At 34.5% G+C, this 22,561-nt stretch overlaps 3 protein-coding genes and 1 long non-coding RNA gene across 6 annotated transcripts; all 4 read left to right on the plus strand.

Moving 5' to 3' along the window:
* Positions 1–3,026: 3,026 nt before the first annotated feature.
* On the plus strand, positions 3,027–7,372 carry LOC137818195 (putative N6-adenosine-methyltransferase MT-A70-like). Its single transcript, XM_068621470.1, has 8 exons — positions 3,027–3,319; positions 3,889–5,084; positions 5,208–5,306; positions 5,495–5,578; positions 5,684–6,033; positions 6,134–6,350; positions 6,458–6,537; positions 6,808–7,372. Exons 2-8 carry the CDS (start codon positions 3,912–3,914, stop codon positions 7,088–7,090), a joined length of 2,286 nt encoding a protein of 761 aa, XP_068477571.1. The 5' UTR covers positions 3,027–3,319; positions 3,889–3,911; the 3' UTR covers positions 7,091–7,372.
* A 1,506-nt stretch (positions 7,373–8,878) lies between these two features.
* Positions 8,879–14,434, plus strand: LOC137818586 (pentatricopeptide repeat-containing protein At5g46100). Of its 3 annotated transcripts, XM_068622105.1 has the most exons (5): positions 8,879–9,106; positions 9,831–11,520; positions 12,197–12,488; positions 13,093–13,539; positions 13,792–14,434. In XM_068622105.1, the coding sequence occupies exon 2, from the start codon at positions 9,996–9,998 to the stop codon at positions 11,433–11,435; it is 1,440 nt and encodes a 479-aa protein (XP_068478206.1). In that variant the 5' UTR covers positions 8,879–9,106; positions 9,831–9,995; the 3' UTR covers positions 11,436–11,520; positions 12,197–12,488; positions 13,093–13,539; positions 13,792–14,434. The 3 variants fall into 3 exon arrangements, with proteins under 3 accessions (XP_068478206.1, XP_068478204.1, XP_068478203.1); XM_068622103.1 differs by having other exon boundaries at positions 13,093–14,434; XM_068622102.1 differs by having other exon boundaries at positions 8,883–9,106; positions 9,831–12,488; positions 13,093–14,434.
* A 459-nt stretch (positions 14,435–14,893) lies between these two features.
* LOC137818587 (pleiotropic drug resistance protein 1-like) lies at positions 14,894–17,671 on the plus strand. The gene is made up of 9 exons (XM_068622106.1): positions 14,894–15,181; positions 15,531–15,740; positions 15,830–15,950; positions 16,062–16,150; positions 16,254–16,353; positions 16,448–16,538; positions 16,650–16,951; positions 17,039–17,315; positions 17,533–17,671. Exons 2-9 carry the CDS (start codon positions 15,706–15,708, stop codon positions 17,544–17,546), a joined length of 1,029 nt encoding a protein of 342 aa, XP_068478207.1. The 5' UTR covers positions 14,894–15,181; positions 15,531–15,705; the 3' UTR covers positions 17,547–17,671.
* A 1,785-nt stretch (positions 17,672–19,456) lies between these two features.
* LOC137819760 (uncharacterized) lies at positions 19,457–22,346 on the plus strand. Its single transcript, XR_011082387.1, has 2 exons — positions 19,457–20,162; positions 21,762–22,346. It is a non-coding gene; the product is annotated as an uncharacterized lncRNA (long non-coding RNA).
* The last annotated feature ends 215 nt before the right edge of the window (positions 22,347–22,561 follow it).

Raw genomic sequence — 22,561 nt, forward strand, 5'->3', positions numbered from 1 at the left:
CTTTAGGAGAAGATCCAAAGAGAAACCCATCCCACAACAGTGAAGACTCCACAAGATTTTCACAATGTTGCGGGATTTTCGCAACCTCTTCCACAACCTCCAAGAATCTCTACAACGTCCTTTGAGAATCTTTGCAACGCGATGATCTGGCAACATCTTCATCTTTTGCAATATCTCTATTCATGTTCGATTTACAACAATCCCTTACATATTGCAAAAGATAAAACATAAAGAAAAAGAAAGAAAGAAAGAAGAAAATCCTGGATTCATATAAGATGTAATGCATTAGATCTGGTATAGCAAGCTATATGAACCTGTCTTAGATTGATGAACTTAACACACAGTGTAGTTGGTATAATAAGCTATATGAACCAAGACACTTAATATGTGTTAGCGGTTTATAAATCACAATACATCCCCACAATACTTGTTGTTATCGTTGTGTTGCGCTTATTAGGTCATGCATGTGTCTGATATTCATGAGTGCTATAGAGATCTTGCCAGTGGTACCCCGATTATGGAATTGGTAAATGGATGCCGACGAACCGAATCAAGAGTTTCGGTCATTGGGGCCGACTTGTTTGGGCAGGACTCACCATCTACCTCTTGAATGTGGACCTTGTCCTTCGGCTCCTCAACAGTCCTGGGTAGGTGGGGTGGTGAAGGACCTGCCGACAGGGTCGGTCGGTCCAGCAGACGGTCCCCCTTCCCGGAGCTTCTTCTTCATCTCTTCATTCTCCTTTCAGAGAGCTAGGATCTCATCCTGATTCTTTCGTGTGATCTCTTCATTCCTCCTTTTCATCTCAATCATCTCCCTCTGTAGCGAAATTAGTAATGGCATCTACTCAACTTCGGTTATTCTCTCATTTGCCATGCTTCGTGTTGATACCATCTACTTTCTTCTAAACACAAATTCCCTCAACCCCACTGTGGGTGCCAATTGTTCTCGAAAGAAGGTTGGGGCCCAGAGAACTATTGAAATTGCTCATCTCTTTCCTTGATCGGTCGGTCGGATGACACTGTAGCTCCTCTCCAAGTAAGATTTTTCCTTCCCTATACTCGTTCCACCTCTCGGTCTTCTTGTAGCCCATACTCAGATGGTACCTACAGAAGGCACTTCAATGCTCAAGTCAGTTTTAGTATTCAACACTCATTAGTCAAAGCACTGTATCATGACGTACTTGGTTCTTGGAATATGTGCTATTTATATTATTTTAGTGGTTCTTATTGGGCTAGATTAAAGGGCTTGGATCATGTTTAGGAATACATTACCTAGCTCTTAACCATTGATTAGCTTGATTAATTTTGCTTGAACGTAATTGAATTCAAGGTGTCGATCGGTCCATTGATGGGAAGCGAGACATAGGGCCAGTTGTCTAGTAAATTGGTTGATGCCATGGTTCGACTATCACTTTTGGGTAATTTAAATTATATATTCATACCATCCATGTCTGGGTCATTTCCATACCCATTAACTCATCCTCACAGGAAATCTTCAAAAGATTCAATTTTTTCAACTCCCAAAAGAGAGGCCCCATGGTGGCACTAACCCACCCTACAATAACCAAATTCTGAATCACGTGCGCCGCCAACAACTACGCTCTACCTCCTATAAACAATTTGTGTGTGGCCTTAACAAAGGTGAGGAAGTAAAAGGTTAAGCGAGTTTGGGAGGGAAACATGGGGGAGGCGGTGGGGTGATATTGAGGAGGAGGTCTACGTGTAGAACAAATCACAATTCATGTTTACACTTATCTATATCACATCAAAAACACTTAAAATTGTTAGTCCAAAATTAACAGAAATGACCAACTTAAATATATTTAAAAAAATATTAAGATTAAATTAAATTTTTTAATAACCAGATAGTAAATTGGATATTGATCTTAAAGGTAAGAAAAAAAGTAATTATACTTTTTATTTAAATAATAGAATTTGTATTTATTTAGGATTTTGAATATTTTAAGAATTTTATATATTTTAAATTTGTATTTAAATAGGATATTATCTAATTTTGGATAGGTATGTATTTAGAATTTTTGAATATTTTATAAATTTTATATTTTTATTTAATAAAAAATTAAATAATTTAGAATTTATATTTATTTAAATTTTTTAATATTTTAGAAATTTTGTATATTTTAATTTTTTATTTAAGCAAGACATTAATATATTCAAATTATATTTATTTAGAATTTTGAATATTTTAAGAATTATATATATTTCTATTTAAATATTAAATAATTAGGATTTGTATTTATTTAAATTTTGAATATTTTAACAATTTTATATACTTTTAATTTTTAATTAAATAATACATTAAATAATTTAAAATTTATATTTATTTAATATTTTTAATATTTTAAAGTTTTTATATATTTCATTTTTTATTTGAATAAGACCTTAAATATTTAAAATTTTAATAATTTAGAATTTTGAATATTTTAAGGATTTTATATATTTTAAATTTGTATATAAATATAACATTAAATATTCAGAACTTATATTTATTTAAGATTTTAGTTTTTTTATAATTTTTATTTAAATAAGATATTAAATAATTTAAGAGTTTTGTTTATTTATTTATTATTTTAAATATATTAAAAAAATTATTTTATATTTTATTTAAATCAAAACATTAATATTTAGAATTTGTATTTATTTAAATAATTAATAATTAATTTAATTTAATCATGATTGAATTGAATGAATATTAGAATTAATATACATATAGAAATTATTTTCAGTCAAATTAATTTAAATATATTTATAATTCATCCAGTTAATATATATTATTAAATAATATATTTTTATGATTGTTTATTTCTTTATTTTTATTAAAACAATTTTTTTTATCTAATTAAGCAGTAGATTATTTTTATTTGTAAAAAATATCGATACATATTATTATTTTCTGTGAAAGTTATGAGCACAAGTAATCTCTTCTACACTGACCAACATAACAAATAGAATGTTATTATAAACTTTACAGTGAAATAAATAAATAAATAATGAAAAATAAAAATGAAGTAAAAGAGTAGAACGTTTTAATTTCATTATTATTGATACAACATTACAGTAAAACGCTGTCTATCACCTAATCTTCCCAGCAACATCAATTCGCCTTTGTTTTCTTCCGTCACTGCTGCAACCCTTAAACCCCTCTTTCCTTTCTTCTTTCTCCGCCGCCGGAAAAACCCGAAGTACCGTCAAGTCTCAACCTTCGAATGCTCTCTGCAAGATTGGCATCCTAACTAGTCGGTGTTCAAGTTCCTCTTTTTCGTTCTAGGTCTTAGGGCTTTTTATTCTGTATTGTAAGGTAACTCTTATGCCGCTAACGAAGTTTTATTTTTCCTTTAAATTTAAGCGCTTTTTGGTATTTGGGTTATTGACTATTGGCATCATTTTGTTTTTTGTTTTTTTGCTTCGAACTGGCTTTTGGGGTGGTTTGTTATAAGTATTGTTGCTTTGGGAGTTTGGCATACTCCTTTTGTTGAGTGTTTGGGGTTTCTTCCATGATTATTTATATGCAATGGTGGTTATTTGAATGTTAACATTTGATGAAATATTATTTTGGTATTATGTATTGGTGAAACTTTTCTAGCCATGATCTGGTTTTTAGGTTTCTTTTTGGTTATTGTGAATGCCTGGATTGAGTACCTTCTAGGTTGTAAGTTACTTGGTGGGTGCTTGAACTTGAAACAGTAGCAGTATGCTTCAAGTTTTAATTCCTGTTTATGAAGATGATACTTCGAATGATTAATTTCTCTTTTACTTTACCCGTCGTAGTTTTAAACTATCAAACTTTTCAGGATTCGTGTTTTGTATGTATTTTTTCTTGGTAAACAATCCTAGTTGATGACCAGAATGTCTGAAAATGTGATGCAGAGTTGGGTGTTAGGGAGGAATCCATGGAAACACAATCAGACGGTAATGAGGACACCATAGCTGCCATTAAAGATATGAGGCAACAGCTTGAAGCTCGCATAGAGTGCCAGCACAAGGCTCACATGGAGATGCTTGCTTCTATACAAGCCGTAATACCTAATCTTGTTTCATCCCTTGACCTTTCCTTAAGGGTTGTGTCTTCTTTCAACCAGCGTCCTTTTGCTCCTACGCCTGCTTTGCCTCTGCCTGATCCTAAATTGAACCCCAAAAAACCTATTGAACTAACTCACCGCTCCAATTCTGAATCCTACGCTGATGGCTCTACTGAAGTTGACTTGACAAATCCCAGGAATCAAAAACTCAAAACATCTATCGATTCAAACCCAGCATCTCAAGTAGATTCGGAGAAGGTTAGTCCGTTAGCAGTGGTTCGGTCACTGGTCGCTGTCTGTCTATTAGGGCGAGTACCCTTCTCACCAATTGATTCTTCCACTGTGTCAAGGAAATTGGAAAATGACCAGGCAGTGACACCAGCAGAAAAGTCAGCTCTTCAGGAGCTTGGGGGGGATTCAGGGGCAATACTTGCAGTGGAGATAGCTTTAAGGTCAATGGCAGATGATAATGGTGGTGTTGAAGTGGAGGAATTTGTGGTCAGTGGCAAGGCAAGAATTATGGTTTTGAATATAGACCGTACCCGACTTTTAAGAGAATTGCCAGAAAGTGCACAGTATCAACAGCTTGAATCAAGTTCTGGAGATGGGAATGTAAATCAAAATCAAGTTCAACAAATCACTAACAATGGTACTAATGTGAATGGTGGTTTGCTTGGGATGGGAAGGCCAGTTCTGAGGCCAATGTCTGAAATGTGGATACCCCATGGGGACCCTCATATGTCAGGGTTGCAGCCAATGTTTTCAGGTGGACCAAGGGGAGCACCCAGAGTAATGGGCATGATGGGGACACATAGAGGTATGAGTATTCCTTCAATGCACAGACTCCCATTGGGGCCAAATGCACAAGGGAGTAGTCCTAATGCAATGTCACAAAAACCAAGAACTTTAGAGGATGATATGAAAGATCTTGAGGCTTTGTTGAATAAGAAGTCGTTCAGGGAGCTGCAAAAGTCTAAAACTGGTGAGGAGCTTTTGGACCTAATTCACCGACCAACTGCAAGGGAAACTGCTGTAGCCGCCAAGGTTTAAAGTCACTGCCTACTTTTATAGGCTCTATGCTAAATTTTCCCTTATGCTTATTGTCTGCTTTGATGCAATTTTCTACAGTTTAATCTAATTGGGCTCTTTTGCAATGGGTTGTTTTAGTTCAAAACAAAAGGTGGTTCCCAGGTCAGGCAATACTGTGACTTACTGACTAAAGAGGACTGCCGACGTCAAACTGGTTCCTTTATAGCATGTGATAAGGTTAGTGATAAGGACATTATTTTACTGTTTTTTCATCTTTTAATTTTTATTTCAAACTTTTTGTATCTGTGTTGGTTTAAACTAATATGCTGATTATTTGGTTTTAAATGGAATCTAACCTTGAAGATTGGTGTTTACCTTTTCTGTTAGCCTTTCTTGACATGCATTAATGATCCTTCTACCGCCAGGTTCATTTTAGACGGATTATTGCTCCACATACTGACATCAATTTAGGGGACTGTTCTTTTCTTGATACTTGCAGACACATGAAGGCATGATTTTTTCCCGACTTTATTTTATTTTGAAATTATTTTCATTTTGGTAATCCTTATTCTTAGTTTGAGTTGTGTATTGTTCTTTTTTTTGTTCTTTGACAGACATGCAAGTATGTTCACTACGAGTATGATCCAACACCTGATGTGTCTCCAACAATGATGGGTGCCCCTCCTCCTCCCAAACCGCTAAAGCCTCAGCGTGCTGAATATTGTTCTGAAGTGGAACTTGGTGAACCACAGTGGATCAACTGTGATATACGTAACTTTAGAATGGACATTTTAGGTCAATTTGGAGTAATAATGGCAGATCCGCCATGGGACATTCACATGGAACTGCCTTATGGAACAATGGCTGATGATGAAATGCGCAGTCTTAATGTTCCCGCTTTGCAAACTGATGGACTTATTTTTCTATGGGTCACTGGACGTGCAATGGAACTTGGACGGGAATGGTATTGTTTTTGTGTTTGGTTATACGCTAATTGTTATTTTTCTATGGGTCACTTGGACGTGCTATGGCTTATTTTTCTGTATTCCATATGCTTCTTCCAGCTTGGAACTTTGGGGATATAAACGTGTTGAGGAGATTATTTGGGTGAAAACAAATCAACTTCAGCGAATAATCAGAACTGGGCGCACGGGCCACTGGCTCAATCACAGTAAGGAACATTGTCTTGTTGGAATAAAGGGTAATCCTGAAGTGAACAGGAACATTGACACAGATGTTATTGTTGCTGAGGTCAGGGAAACAAGTCGTAAACCGGATGAGGTTTGTATAATATTCACCTAATAACAATGTCATTCTACTTTTCCTTTTGTTAAAATTAAATAATTCACATTCTTAGCATTTTAACAGTTGTCAATGTATTCTTGTAGATGTATCCTATGCTGGAGAGGATAAGTCCAAGAACCAGAAAGCTAGAACTATTTGCTCGCATGCACAACACTCATGCAGGGTTGGTTTTCTTGACTGGTGTATTTTCCTTGGAGTTTTTCTTTCATGTTATTCATGAAATAGTTTGATTGAGGTTGAGGATAGTCTAATTATGAAATGGTTTTTGATGCTTTGTAAGCGGAGTTTACATGATAATGTATGAAGAACCTAAACTGGTAGAAACGTAGAAGTAGACTAGTTGTCGGTTTAGGGCCTAAAATTCATGTTGATAGAAATTATAGACTGTTGGTGTTCTTTATTGTTGATTATGTTCTTCCTTGTTCTCCATCAGATGGATGTCTCTTGGTAATCAATTGAGTGGTGTAAGGTTGGTTGACGAGGGGCTGCGAGCAAGGTTTAAGGCTGCTTATCCAGATGTGGAGGTGCAGCCACCATCACCTCCCAGACCTTCTGCTATGGAAGTAGACACTGGTGTTGCTGCTCACACGAGGAGTCCATTTGCAGCCGCAGAATCAAAGTCCAATTCAACTCAGTTTGCGGAGACTGCAGCAGCTCCAGAAACTTCCTTTGCTTCAGAGGATAAGTCAATGGCCATTGATGTTGACATTGGTTAAGTTTCCACTTCTGCTCATGCTTAGTTAGAGCAATTCCTTGACAAAGCAGAAGAGCATTTTGACTTTTTCACCATCTTTAATTTGTACTCTTTCACACTTCTTTTTAGAAAAATCATTAGAGTAACAAAGGTATCTGGGAAAGAAATATTTCATTTAGGCGAAGATGCTTTTGTAAATGAAATAATTGTGTTATAGCATTAATGATGAGGAGTGTTGTAAAAGTGTAATTCCAGCTGTACCTAACTACAGTTTTCTTTGATGTTCAAACATCAATTTTGTTAATTTGTTATGTTATTGCAGTCTACTGATTTTGCAATCACAGGAAAACTAAACTACATAGATTCGTAAAAATTGAAAGCATGATGTTGAGTTGAAAATTGAAGGAAACATATGCTGCACAGATAATTGAATAGGTCCTTGTTCAGGTATTAATGGCTAGGCATAACTTTGAACATCATGGAGAAACAAGACAACTTTCATTTTTAGTTTAACTAATGTCTCTATTTTGTACATGCTTTTATTTTTATTGAGGTTTTGTATTTTTTTTGAAAGACTTGGATACTTTTTTAAACACATATCAATGAAGTATTTGATAATATCAGTAGCAAATTAGGTGAAGCAAATGCATATTACTACTGCTTAATGCTGAAATGAGACAATTTATTTTCACCCTTTAAACCTTTTTATTGAAAGAAAATAAAAGGTGGATTCAACTTGGTATGTTCAGTTAAATGCAATTCTTTTTAATAGTTTATTACACATTCCATGTATAAGTCATACATTCATTAAATTAATTAAGTAGATAATCCAGTGTGCCTCGGATGTGCCTGAAAATTATTTAGATGTCAGCTTTGTGCATATTCAATTGTCATACAATAGAAGAAAGATTATCCATACGTTTTGAATTTTATGGAAATGTAAATGAAAATTATAGAGGTGAAAAAAGGAACATCCAACAAGTTTTAGGTAGGCCTTTAATTTTGTAATTTTGATTTGACTTAATTCTACAATTTTAATACTATTATTTTTAAACTAAATATTTTTTTTTTCATTCGTTAAAGATTCATCAAATGTTTAATGTAATATAAGTAGAAATTAAATTAAAATCGACGTTGAAATTAGAAAAAAAATGTATTACATATTTAATAAATTATTCACGTATAATAGTCAAGTGGATTAGAAAGTCTAACATGCAAAATAATCAATTAAGTCAAACACAAACAATTACACAATTAATCATTTAATAGAGAAAACAGAAAAACACACTATTGTTTTAGTGAGGAAATTTTATTAAATGAAGATTTGGGTAATTTACTTTAAAGACAATTATATATATAAATTTTAGGGACTATAAATATATAAAATACAAAAATTGTGAAAATTAGTCACGATTATAGTTTCGTAATTTATTTTCTTTTTTTTATTCATGTACTCATTACAATTTGATAATTAAATTAACTGGAAATTTTAATCCTAATCAGATTAATTTAAATGAATATTAAAACTAAAAACATACTAACACAGTCAATTTATTATTCGTTCAGGTAATATATTATCAAAATATATTCTCACGAATTTTTTATTTTATTTATTATTATTGATTTCATTTTTCTATTAAAACCAACTTTGCTTAGTCTGTTTAATTACTAGAATATTTTGTTATGTAATTAATAAGTAGAATATTATTATAAACTCTACAATGAAAAATAATTATAAAATTATAATATGTTAACTTTTTTTTTATTATTGTTGTTGTTGATATAATATTATAGTAAAACGTTATCTACCACCTAAAAGTTCCCGGCAAAATCAGCGTTTGTTTTGTTTTCTAACTACTGCAACCCTTAAACCCCTAATTCCACTGTTTTTTCTCCGCCACCGAAAATCCACAAGTTCCGGCGATTTTTCACCTTCGAGCGCTCTCCACAAGATTCAGCATCCCAACTCGTCGGCGTTCACGTTCCCCCTATTCATGCTAGATCTTTAGTAATCAGAGCTTTTATTCTGTATTGAAAGGTAACTCTTATGCCGCCAACAAAGTCTTTTTTTTTTGCTATAGATTTAAGCATTGTATTTGGGTTGTTAACTGGTGGTATCATTTTGGGTTCTTTTGCTTCGAACTTGTTTTTTTTTTTGGATGGCTCGGCTTATTTATTGATGCTTAGGGAATTTGGCATGCTCCTATGTGTTGCTTGTTTGGAGTTTCTTCCATGTTTATTTTATATACAGTGGGTTTTATTTGAATGTTTACATTTGATGTAGCATTATTTGATATCATGTATTGGTGAAATTTTTGCTAGCCATGATCTGGTTTTGAGGTTTTCTTTTTGCTTATTGTGATTGCAATGGTTGAGTACCCTCTAGGTTGTTAGTTGCTTGGTATCTGGTTGAACTTGAAACAGTAGCAATATGTTTCAAATTTTAGTTCCTTTATGGTTAATTTTGTGAAGATGATACTTTGATTAATTGATTTTTCTTTTACTTTACCCGTCCTAGTTTTAACTATCAAACGTTTTCAAGGATCTTGTTTTGTATGTATGTTTTGCCTGGTGAACAATCCTTTGATAACCGGAATGTCTGAAAATGTGATTCAGATTTGTTACCGAAGACGTGTTCCATTCCTAGAAAACAATGTAACATGGTAGCCTTACTTTTGCTAGATTTCCATTTAAAATATTTCGAACAGAGATTTTCTATTTGGCCTAAATTTTTATTTTTGACTCGTCTTATTTCAATTCAGTCTTAGTTAGCAGCTTTCGGATGGTTGATACTTCAAGGTTCACTCACATTATATAGCAGGGGATCTATTCGACCAAATGCATAAGAGTAAAACGAACTTGAATATTGGAGCAAGTGTCCAAAACATATACCATTTTTAAGTATTGTAATGTAAATTGAAGTTATTATGGGTAGTAAAACTCTGTTCAAGTGGCCAAAGCAAATCACAAATTCTCTAGTTGTGCAGTTAATTAAAGCAGAAAAGGACGTGCAAAAAGCTGTTACTATATTCGATACTGCAACTGCTGAATATAGTAATGGGTTTCGTCATGATCATGAAACTTTTGGTCTCATGATCGCTAGGTTAGTCGCAGTGAATCAGTTTAGAACAGCAGAAGGGATGCTTGAGAGAATGAAGCAAGAAGACTGTAAGGTTACAGAGGACATACTTTTAACTATATCCAGGGGTTATGGACGCGTGCATAGGCCACTTGATGCCATCAGAGTTTTCCACACAATGGAAGGTTTTCAGCTTAGGCCCACTCAAAAGGCTTACCTTACAATACTAGATATTCTTGTGGAGGAAAACCATGTAAAGAGGGCTATTGGTTATTACAGGGAGATGAGAGAAATGGGATTTCCACCTAGTGTTGTTTCCCTCAATATTTTGATCAAGGCCCTCTTGAAAAACAAGGAGACTGTTGATTCTGCCTTACAGATATTTCGGGAGATGCCCAACCGCGGGTGCCAGCCTGATTCATATACATATGGTACATTGATTAATGGGCTGTGTAGACTTGGAAATATCATTGAGGCAAAGGAAATATTCAAAGAGATGGAGCAGAAAGGTTTTTCAGCTTCTGTTGTTACCTATACTAGTTTGATACATGGCTTGTGTCAGTCTAATAATTTAGATGAAGCTATTGAATTGCTTGAAGAAATGAAAAGAAATGACATTGAACCAAATGTTTTTACGTATAGTTCTCTTATGGATGGTTTATGCAAAGGAGGTCATTCGTCACAAGCAATGGAGTTCTTGGAAGTGATGGTCAGGAAGAACCATTTACCCAACATGGTTACTTATAGTTCTTTAATCAGTGGACTGTGTAAAGAAGGAAAGCTTTGTGAAGCTGTGGAGATTCTTGACAGGATGAGGATTCAAGGCTTGAAACCAAGTGCAGGGTTGTATGGAAAAATCATAAGTGGCTTCTGCGCTGCTGGCAGCTTTCAAGAAGCTGCAAACTTCATTGATGAGATGGTGCTAGGTGGTATCTCACCAAATCGAGCAAGTTGGAGCCTTCATGTTAGGATGCATAACATGGTAGTCCAGGGTCTTTGTAATAATGTTGATCCAACTCGTGCATTTCAGTTGTATCTGAGCATGCGTACTAGAGGCATCTCTGTTGAAGTTGGCACTTTTGATTGTCTTGTCAAATGTTTTTGTAAGAGAGGAGACCTGCACAAAGCTGCTCGGATTCTTGATGAGATGGTGTTAGATGGATGCATTCCAGATGAACAAATATGGAATGTTGTAATTGGTGGACTTTGGGACCGAAAAAAAGTGAGAGAAGCCACTGAGCTGTTGCTGGTTGAGCTGAGACAGAAGTTTGTTGAAGCTAAAAGTTGAAGTCTGTGTTTCTACACATTATCCATATGCATTGCATTCTTACTGAAAACCTTTGGTATCACATGACCTTTTTCTATTCTAAAAGGTTGTTATTTTGTTGCTAATTGAATGTGTTAGGCGCATAAATCTTGCTTATTGTTTATTATTGCATTTAGTCTCGATAAATTTTGTGCTGAGCCCTTTAATGGCTTGTTTGTTATTTGTGCTAACTGCTAAATGAATCTTTAACTGTTTCTAGTATAGTTTAGCTGTCTTTTAAATGCAATGATTTGATCATCATGTGACTCCACCATCAAAAAATAGAAAAAGAAGATTTCTTGGATATTGTTGAAGAAAAAAGATTTCTTGCAATCGCTGTATCTTTTGAACTCTTAAGTTATACGAATGAATTTCAGTGAATTCTAGGTTTCTAAATTACCCATTTCTTTTGATCCGCATCATAGAACTTCAACATTTATCAGTGGAAGCAACATTTAGTTGCTTTTGTGTAAATTTTGACGTCACTATTATCTGAACATGGATCTTACATGGACAACTAAATATGCTCTAATAAGTGTATACAATAACAGACAGGAATTCAATTCTACTAATCTTTTATATTTTTGGAGCTTCATAATATTACTAGTTCATGCCTAAATTGTTGCATCATGAAATTTGGAGATTTTTTTTTTTTTCATGGAAAAATAGTTTTATCTTTAGCTTTTACAATTTTGACATTGCAGATCCAAACTAACATTTTTCTATTTTTTTTGTGACTGAAGATGTGCTGTCTTTGCAATTAATTATCTCACCTCATCTCAAATGGTTGACATTTTCTGATGATCAGTGTCTCTGTGATCCTGATAGTTTGAGCACTAAATTGAGAAAGTAAATATGCTGTGTAAGATTTACAACTAAGCTTTCCTTGGGGGCCGACTTAATATTTCACACAACCCTTTTCTCTCTTCTTTGGGAACATTGCCTTGGCTCTTTCACAGCATTTATTTTAATGCGGAACATGCTTTTTGGAAAAGATTTTCAAGAATCCTGACCGTCTGGGCAAGGTAAACTCAGGTAATTGCAAAATCATTTTGTTTTGGTCAAACCCATTACTCGTGGTTGAAGTTTTCAGTTCCTAGAAAACTTGTTGCTCAGTCAGTTGAAGTAATTTGTTCGAATTTCGTTTAATGTTGGATTCACATACACACATATGTTAAATAAAGGGGGGAATATTCACTACTAGATAGCCACTTAACGAGGATGAGTTATCATTATCACTGACTTGTTGAATATTGACTGTTGAATACTATCAAGTTTTTCTTGTTGTATACATCTAGTTGTATATCTTATGAGAAATAAGATTCAATTAGTTGAAAAGTTGCTTAAGTAATCGATCCCCCGTTGAAAAGAAAACCGATTTGGTGTATAAACTATTGCTTACCCGATCAAGGCAGTGCTTATAAGGTTTAACAAATGGATTAATCAAGAACTTCTAGTGCTTGGTTTAGTCAGCTTTAAATATATTAAACAAAAGTATTGCTTTTTTTAATAATATATGATTTAATTAAGGAATTTCGATAGAATATATATATATGTGTGTGTATATAATTTGTTCCAGACACAAGACATAATTAATCCAATTAACTTACTGAAATAGGTAAAAAAATTGTCTCTGTAGGAAGTGCAGCAAAGAACATGCTGCCCAAAACTTCAATTCCCTTATGGCAATGCTGTGAGGATTTACTGCATCTCAGCTGAGGATGCTGGAAAGAGGCAATTCACCACATTCTCATCAAACAACACAATTGCTGAAAATACCAACACTGCCGTCACTGCACTGCATGCATGAAATGTATGAACTTTAGGTGATATTGTATTGCAAGTTGGGCTGGAAGGGTGGTTGATCCATCAATTACCTACAAGCCCTTGAGGATAGCAACCCATAACAGATGTTCCCCTTGTTGTCTTTAAAGTCATCGGTTAACCATAACAGGAAGCAGGAGGCACCGCATTGATATACAAGTGCAGCAGTCATGGCCTTGCTGATACAGTCACAGTTGCCTTGCCACTATTTCTGAAGATTGGAGTGAAGTTGGAAAGCAAGGACTGCGCCAGTTGGTAAAAGGTAGGCCAAATGGGCAGTGCTCTGAAATAATTAGCTAATGACTTTCTTATTTTTATGGATGGTCACTTACAAATACAAGCGCAGCAGTCATGACCTTGCTGACAGAGTCACAGTCACCAATATTTGTGAAAAGTGGAGAGATAAGTTGGAAATCTAGGACTGCGCCAGTATGTAAAAGGTTGGCCAAATGGGCAGTGCTCTGAGATGTCTGATCAATGGCTTTCTAATTTTATGGATGCTCACTTTTTGCAGGCAGCTATAATTTTTTGTGTGGTGTTGCTGATGTTCCCTTCAAGTTTCTCGGATTGCCAATAGGTGTCAACCCTAGGGGATGTAAGACATGGCAGCCAGTTGTAGACTCTTTTAAGAAGATACTAGCTTCTTGGAAAGGAAAAGGATTCTTTCAGAGGAAGAATTACTCTCCTATACTCTGTACTTTCAAATTTGCCTCTATATTTCTTATCCTTCTACAAGATGCCAAAGTGCATTGCTAAAACGCTAAAGAGTGGGGAGGTTTGGGGTTACAACCATAGAGTTGTTTAATATTAGCTTGCTTGGTAAGTGGGTATGACTTTGTCTAAAAGATAACAAAGCACTTTGGTGGGTGGGTACGAAGGGAAGGAGGATTGATAATCTTGATTTTGTTTGGTGGCAAGACTTGTGTAAAATGGTGCGTGAGGTAAGTTCAGTTCAGTTTGTGGTTTTCAAAAAATGCATCAAGGGAAGTTAGAAATGGGAAATCTACTAAATTTTGGGAAGACATGGATAGGTTCATGAAACTGGAATTGACTGCTTTTGCGCAGTTTTATTTCTTTTAATAAACTTCTTTTTGCTTAGTTTTTGGTAATATTATTATGTATTGAATGTTAAATGCAAGAAATGAGCAACTTCACAATTTTTGGCTATGTTGAATTTCTTTAGGCCTTCTAAAAAGACTAAATCATAATAATAAAAATGATGTTTTGACAATATTTTATACATAATTAATTATAATAACTAATTGTATCAGTGATTGATTGTGAATATATCCGTATTTATTGTAAAGAGTGATATTTTAACAAATTTTATATTATGAAACTATTTATATTATTATTTTATTCTAAAATTTCATTTATATTCATTATTATCATTTGAATATATTATTAAAGAACTGTGAAGTGGTTGTTTGGAAAAAAATGGTTAATTAAGAGGTATTTTTTTCTTGAAAAATGATCTTTAGACAACTCGTTTCTTCATTGCGCCAGAATACAACCTTGACGTGGCTGAGATTGATGACATGTCAAGGGTATTTTTGTCATTGTAGGAAAATAATTAAAATTTGAAAGATTGGAAACCGTGAAGGGTGTTTTTTGTCATTACAGGGAGATAGTGAAAATGTGGAAGCAGAAATATTTAGGTTTACAACGTCACCAAGCACTCTCTTGGTTCTGCTATGCGAAGAGAAGAAAAGGTGAAGGCGAAAATGCGAATGGAACTACGAAGTCTAAACGAAACTACGAACAAGTTTATAATTTTTGCGAAGAGGAAAGTGAAGCTCAACAACGAAGGGGGAGACAAAGGCATTTGGAAAACAACGAGGGAGAGACAAAGACATTTGGAAAGGACGAAGGTGGTAATAGAGAGCGTGTAGTTGTGAATATTGGTAAGATTTATTAGTGTTTTTTTTTTTTTTTGGATTTTTAGGGTTGTTATTTTGTTTTGGGATTTAGTGATAATTTTTGTTGGTGATCCTGGTGGTATGGCTCTAAATATTATATTGGTACTTATCTATTGAGAAACTTATGAAGTTTGTGGGTATTGTAGAGTTAAGTTATCTAACATACTTTTGTGCCATATAGTTAAGGTCCTGATATAAATGTATAATTTTGTACTTCTTCTTTACATGCCTACTGAAGTATTAAAAGTACGTTTGTGTTAATTCGCATGATGTAAACTTTTAGGAGTAGTTAATTTCCATTATGTGATTCATTCTTATGCTGATGTGTTTTCAGGGTCTTCAAGAAGAGTTGATGATGAGGAAGAGCTTAAGTGGGCTGCTATTGAGAAACTCCCCACGTATCTACGCATGACTCGGGGAATTCTCATCGCGGCTGAAGGCCAACCTCCTACAGAGATTCGTATAACTTGGTGGAGAGGCTCATCAAGATTGCATAACAAGATAATGAGATGTTTTTGTTCAAGTTAAGAGACCGCATTGATCGGTAAGCTACTAACATGTGGTGTGTATGTTTTAGTTTTGATCTCTTAAAACTAAGGTACGGAAAATTTACAATGAGTGTTGAAAGTGCAGTGTTGGACTTGAAATTCCCACTATTGAAGTCTGTTTTGAGCACTTGAATGTTGAGGCAGAAGCTCATGTGGGAAGCAGAGCACTACCCACAATCTTTAACTTCTGCATTAATTTGTTGGAGGTAATTGTAAATGGACAATAGATTTGGATGCTGTCACGAGAGTTGTTTGTGAAGCAGAGAACACTGACAAGTTCAAATACGTGTGTGTGCATTTTCTCTTTCTTTCTGAAGGGGTTCCTCAGTTCTCTTCACCTTATTTCCAGTCGAAAGAAGCCAATCACAGTTCTTGATGGTGTCAGTGGAATCATCAAGCCTAGAAGGTAAGAGGGGGGAGTTGACCTTTGTGGAATTGGTATGTAGGATTGTTGAGGAACTGAACTGAACTATTTTTTCTCAACATAATTTTGTTTTGGCTCATGGCAGAATGTTAGAAATGTACGTGGCTAATCCAAAAGTTCTAAATTTACAGGCAGCAGCACTAGAAGGCCAAGAAACCAATGTGGTTACAGATTATATAATGAAGGCATGACATTAAATTCAGCAAATTGTAGATGATTTTAATTTTGAAGAAAACAGAAGGTAGAAACTTAGTTGTTCCTGTTTCTAACATTTAGCAGATTTTGGGACTAAAAGTTTGTGCGGATATCATGGTTGGGGATAACATGATTCGGGGTATTTCTAGCGGACAGAAGAAGAGAGTCACAACTGGTAAACAAAAAATCTTGTTTTCTGTTTAATGTGAATTATTTTAATATTTTGTGAAACTTATATGTGACTACCAATTACAAAGTCCATATTATTTGTGTTTATGAATTATAGGTGAGATGCTAGTTGGACCGACAAGAGCACTTTTCATAGATGAAATTTCAACTGGTTTAGACAGTTCTACCACATTTCAAATGGTTAATTCTCTAAGACAATTTATCCACATTCTGAATGGAACAGCTGTGATCTCTCTTTTCCAGCCAACACCAGAAACTTACGAGTTATTTGATGATATTATTCTCCTCTCAGATGGGCACATTGTGTATCAGGCTCCAAGGGAAAATGTGCTTGAGTTCTTTGAATACATGGGTTTCAAATGTCAAAAGAGGAAAGTAGTTGCAGAATTTTTACAAGAAGTAACTCTAAGCTTCCGTATACTTGTTTTCCTCTTTTCATCTTTAAAAGAAACACCACTCAGTTCTTCATGCTTATATGTATGACAGGTAACATCAAGAAAAGACCAAGAACAATATTGGGCAAATAAAGATGAGCCATACATCTTCATCACTGTTAGAGAGTTAGCTACGACATTTCAGTCATTTCACATTGGACGAAAACTTGGTGATGAACTTGCTACCCCATTTGACATGTCAAAAGGCCACACTATTGTGTTAACAAAGAACAAGTACGGTGTTAGCAAGAAAGAGCTATTGAAAGCTGTCGAGAGAATTCTTACTTATGAAAAGGAATTCGTTTGTCTATATTTTCAAGATGTGGCAAGTAAGCACTGTTCTAGCTTCAATATTTTGTTTTCCTTTGTTAATCAACTACATCGACTTTGGTTGCGGTGTAATATAGTTTTCGTATGATAAATTCTATTGTAGTTATTTTCACATTATCAACAAGTATATCTTGATGTTTCATCTTATATATATCTTTTATCAAAAAATTTAATAATATTTACAAAATTTAATACTATATTTTATATTTTTTGCAGCTTGCGGACAATGATGAAGACAAGAATGATAATATTGGAGAAGAATCAAGTTATATATTATATGTACAAAAGAAAAAAATTTAGACATGAAATGATGACTTGTACTTTTAAATGAAAACAATGTTTTTTATGCAAATAATTTCTTGGATGATTATTGAACTATGCATAAAGTTCTAAAGATATTACCACATAAAACGGTAGGGATCACCCTTTACCTTCACACATTACATTTTAATCTCCTCTTAACAAATTTAATTACCTAATCTTCAATGATCTCATTTTACTCCCATCTCAACCCTCATAACACAAAAAATGAACATACAAATAATTTTTTCATAGGTCACCACTTAAAGGGTTACCACTTATCTCTACTCACCACATTTCAAGCTACCATTACAATATTCAATTGCCTAATCGCTAATCACCTCTTTGGACTTCCATCTAAACCCTTACAACACCTAAAAATAACATGCAAACATTCACTTGGATGGTTACAGGACAATGCATAAAGTTCTTTATAGGTCACCACTTAAAAACAAAGGAGTCACCATGTACCTCTACTCACCACATTTGAAGCTATCCTAAGAATATTCATTTCTCAAACCTTCAATGAGGTAACTGGACTCCCATCTTAATCCTCACAGGATCAAAAAACGACATGCAAACATTCACTTTGAGGGTTACATGACAGTGCATAAAGTTCTTCATAGGTCACCACTTATCCTCACAACACCAAAAAACCACATCCAAACATTCACTTGGATGGTTACATGACAGTACATAATGTTCTTCATAGGTCACCACATAAAAAGGAAGGGATCACCAGTAATATTCAAATCTCAATGTAGATGAGGTGTTTGTAAAGTACCCTTAGTGGACAACACTAAAAAAGATATCTAATCTCAGTGGTAATGTAGTTAGTCACAGTAAGTGGTGATCTATGTACGAATACGTGGTGACCTGCTACAAACTTTTTGCACAATCAAGTAATTTTAAAAATTTGGAGTTGTGTTGCTATTGTGTTGGGGTGATGAATAAGTTGTGTAAAGTGACCTCAGTGGAGGATAACAAAGTACAATTATCTAATCTCAGTTTCAATGTAGTTAGTCAGACTAAGTGGTTATTTTGATGTGAGAAATATAGACAATATTGGTTGTGCATTATTGGAGTAATCGAAATATTTTATTTGTCGTAAATGTTTTAAATACTTCGGAACATTAGGAAAAAAAATTAAATACTGACAATATATGACAAGCTTGTTATATATTTCCACAAATAAAAAATAATGGTCTTCATGAATATTGTTTTAATGTTTAGTTTTTTTTCAATTTTTCTATTCAATTCCATGTCACGGGTTGGAAAATAATAATAAAAGATCTTGTACCTTCATTGAAATTGCATAAACCAATTAAATTGCATAAACCAATTGCAAAGTTGGAGCTTTGCATTGACCAAAACAAAGAAAATGTTGGAGCTTTGCTAGCTTTTATTTCCTTTTTAAAATTAATAATACTTTACTTGAGGCAAGTAAAGTAGCATATTGATGTTTATTCATTAAGAAACAATTTATTTTAATTTTTATATGTACACCTTTTTATTTTAATTTGTAAAATTTTGTAGCATATAAATTGGAATAATTTAAAAAATATAGAAATTAGAGTAAATCAGTTGTATGTGAATTAAAAGAATAATTTTTAGATGCAATGAATAGATTTAGAATAAAATATGTAACTAAACCTATAAGAGGTAATGAAGATAGAATTATGATTTTCGAGGAAGGAAGATGAAGTTGAAGAAAAAGGGTAATGAAAATAATAATAAAATGGGGAAGAAAGGATTGGAAGTGGAAAATCACAGACAGCACACCAACGTTGATGAAAAAAAGTGAAAAGAAAAGTCAATAAGATCACGGGTTCACACATGCGTGTCCGCTAGAAAAGCCTCAGACTCATACCTCTCTTTCTCTTTCTATGTCTTGAAACCGAAGTGCCTCAAAGTTAGCTCCTTTTCCACTCTGAATCACTCTATTTATATTGGGTCTTTCCTCCAGCTCCTTCTTAATTTTTGGTATTGAATTGAGTTGAGAAGAGGTCATAGAAACAAGACATGTCTACTGTTGAGTCAGGTGACCACAACAACATCAAAGGGGTACCAACTCATGGTGGACGCTACATTCAGTACAATATCTATGGGAACCTCTTCGAAGTTTCCAGAAAGTATGTCCCTCCTATTCGGCCTGTGGGTAGAGGTGCTTATGGTATTGTTTGGTAAGTCAAAAACTCCTTTTTTTTTTTCTGGGAGGTATTTGACGTGGCTGAGATTGATGACATGTCAAGGGTCTTCAAAATATCTTTCACTCTTCAAAATATCTTTCACTCAACCTTCCTTTTCCGTCACAACTCTGTTCCTCATTCGGTCCTCAGACCCTCACCACATTCGGTTTCCTTCACAGCCCATTTCGTAAACCCTCGCTCTCACTCTCACCGCAATCATTCCCTTCGTAAACCCTCACTCACCATCTCTTTTCTTTCTCTCACCGAAATCTTCCTCCTCACTCTCGATTTAGGCATTCGTTCTTCTTCCCGCATTCGTTCTCCCTGCAGTCGTTCTCGTTCCCAGCTTGTTGCGAGGTATGTTTTCTGATTTTGTGGTTTAGGGTTTATGATTAGCTGTAGTCAGATATGGTAAACACATCTTATTTGAAGCATTGTATATACCTTGTAAGTGTGTCTGCTTGTATGCAATGCTGCATAATTGTATCTGCTGAAACCACATAGCAAAATCTGAAACCATATAGGCATATGCTAATGCTCTGAAACAGAGAATGGAGAAGATTAAGTGAAAGGAAAGGTCCTTGGTGTGGAACAGGGAAGTTAGCTCACTTGTTTGTGTCTGAAAGTCAGTTGCTTAAAGAGATATGGAATGAAAGGTACATAGGGATGGGAGAGAGAGAGAGAGAGAAAGAAGTGGATGGTTGAGTTTTAAATAAGAGATGATTAATCACCATGTATGTCCCTCATTTTCAAACACTTTATTAATATCCATTACTTCACCCTTTTCTTGGCTTACATAACCATGATAGTGAGCTTATATGACTCCCTTAGAGGTTGCCAATAGCTGCACCGAACCTGCATACTTCCTTTTGAACCTGATTTGAGCAAAAACAAAGCTTGAGGCATCTAAGGTCGTGATAGTTGTACACTTTATGACCTTCATAAAGTTGCTATAGGTGCATAGTTAAATCACCACAGCAGCATGATACCACCCTTGGCTTTGATCCAAGCCTAAAGAGACCAGCACCAGGCCAGCACTTACAGAGAGCTAAAGCTACCTGCAAAAAAACAAAACCCAGCTGCCAATGATTGCATAATTCTGGGTCCTCAGTCCACGCGGCAGCTGTTTTTGAAACAGCTATAAAGCTTACTAAAACCAGCAGCAGCTATTACAAAGCCACCTATATTGCTTAAACAGATACTAACCACCTCCAGAATCACCATTCCATACCCACCCTCCTAGCTTCCATAACCCTCCAGAATCACCATTCCATACCCACCCTAGCTTCCATAACCATCCATCACAGGGAAATCAGTTTAGATTTTCAGTGGACCAAATCTATTTGAACCAAGGGCCCCTACTTGTAATAGTGTTTATTTCACTAATATGATAATAGTAGTAATTAATTCAGGCGTTACACGTTTTGTTTAAGATTTGATTTGAGATGATTGTGAGAGATATTAGGGAGTAGAAGATATTAAGCAGAGTGAGGTTTGTTTTGGAGTGCACAAAGATAACAACCTCTGGCAGTAGAAGTGATATATGAGAATCACAGATAGAAGGCAAAAATCCGTACTATCAATGCTAGCATATTTATGCAGATAATATAGACAGACCATTAATATAATAATAATGATATATAAAGTAGGAAAATAATGATATATAATGTATTAAAATATTGGCAGTGTTAAAAACAGTTATCTGTGGTAACCAACTTTACTTTTTCTGCACCATCCCCAAGATTTTATTTCTTCGCACCAAGCAATACAGTAATTTATTCAACTTCTTCATATGCATGTCTGCTTTTATGCTTTTATGCTTTTATTAACCAGAGTTTGATGCAAAAAAGGAAAATTTATAATCCTCTCACCACACCAACTCAGATTTTAGTAGAATAAGTAATTTGTTCATTTATTTTTTTAATTTCTATATGATTTATAGAGTGTATTTTTCAGATTATAAATCTTTTTAAGAAAAAAATACAATGGAGAACAATATGAGAAGACAGCTGAGTTTGGTTGCTAGCTTAATTGCAATATTCATCAGCTATAGAAATGCTATGCATCCACCCGGTGGTGTTAGACCAGCAGAGGGGGAAAACCTGCAATGGGCAGGTCAATCTATTTTAGCTGCAATTTATCCAGATGAATATGTTATATTTCTTATATTAAACACTGTATGCTTTTTTTCATCTGTAAGTGTCTGTCTCTTGCTTCTGAGTGGCTTTCCTCTAACCAGTAGATTTTCCTCATGGCTCTTGTCAATAGCCATGTGCATCATATTAACCACCTTCGGTATGACCTGCATGTTGGCTATAGATATGACAAGGCTTTCCTCTAACTAGTAGATTTTCCTCTTTTTCAATAGCCATGTGCATCATATTAACCACCCTACCTACATGTTGGCTATAGATACAATCCAACCCATTATCACTAAATACTGGAGGAAACCTAGACCTCAAAGAATGTAATGTGTAATGATATTTTTAAACTCTATATTTATAATGATATTCTTTGCTTCGCTTCGGGTTTATGTTTTAATTCGTGTTTATGTTATTTGATTTTTTTATCCACAAACACCACGTGTATATGTTATAATTCGTGTATATGTTTTCTATGCACTGACATTAACACTATCTACTATCTTCGCAATGTAACAAAAATTTCTAGTAACTTTTTATTCAGATAAAGTTAATGTTTCTACAAAATATACAATTGCACCTATATCTATTAAATGGATTTTTATGTTTTTCTTA

The sequence above is a fragment of the Phaseolus vulgaris genome, chromosome 10 (assembly GCF_000499845.2).
Source record: "Phaseolus vulgaris cultivar G19833 chromosome 10, P. vulgaris v2.0, whole genome shotgun sequence".
Taxonomy (NCBI): domain Eukaryota; kingdom Viridiplantae; phylum Streptophyta; class Magnoliopsida; order Fabales; family Fabaceae; genus Phaseolus; species Phaseolus vulgaris.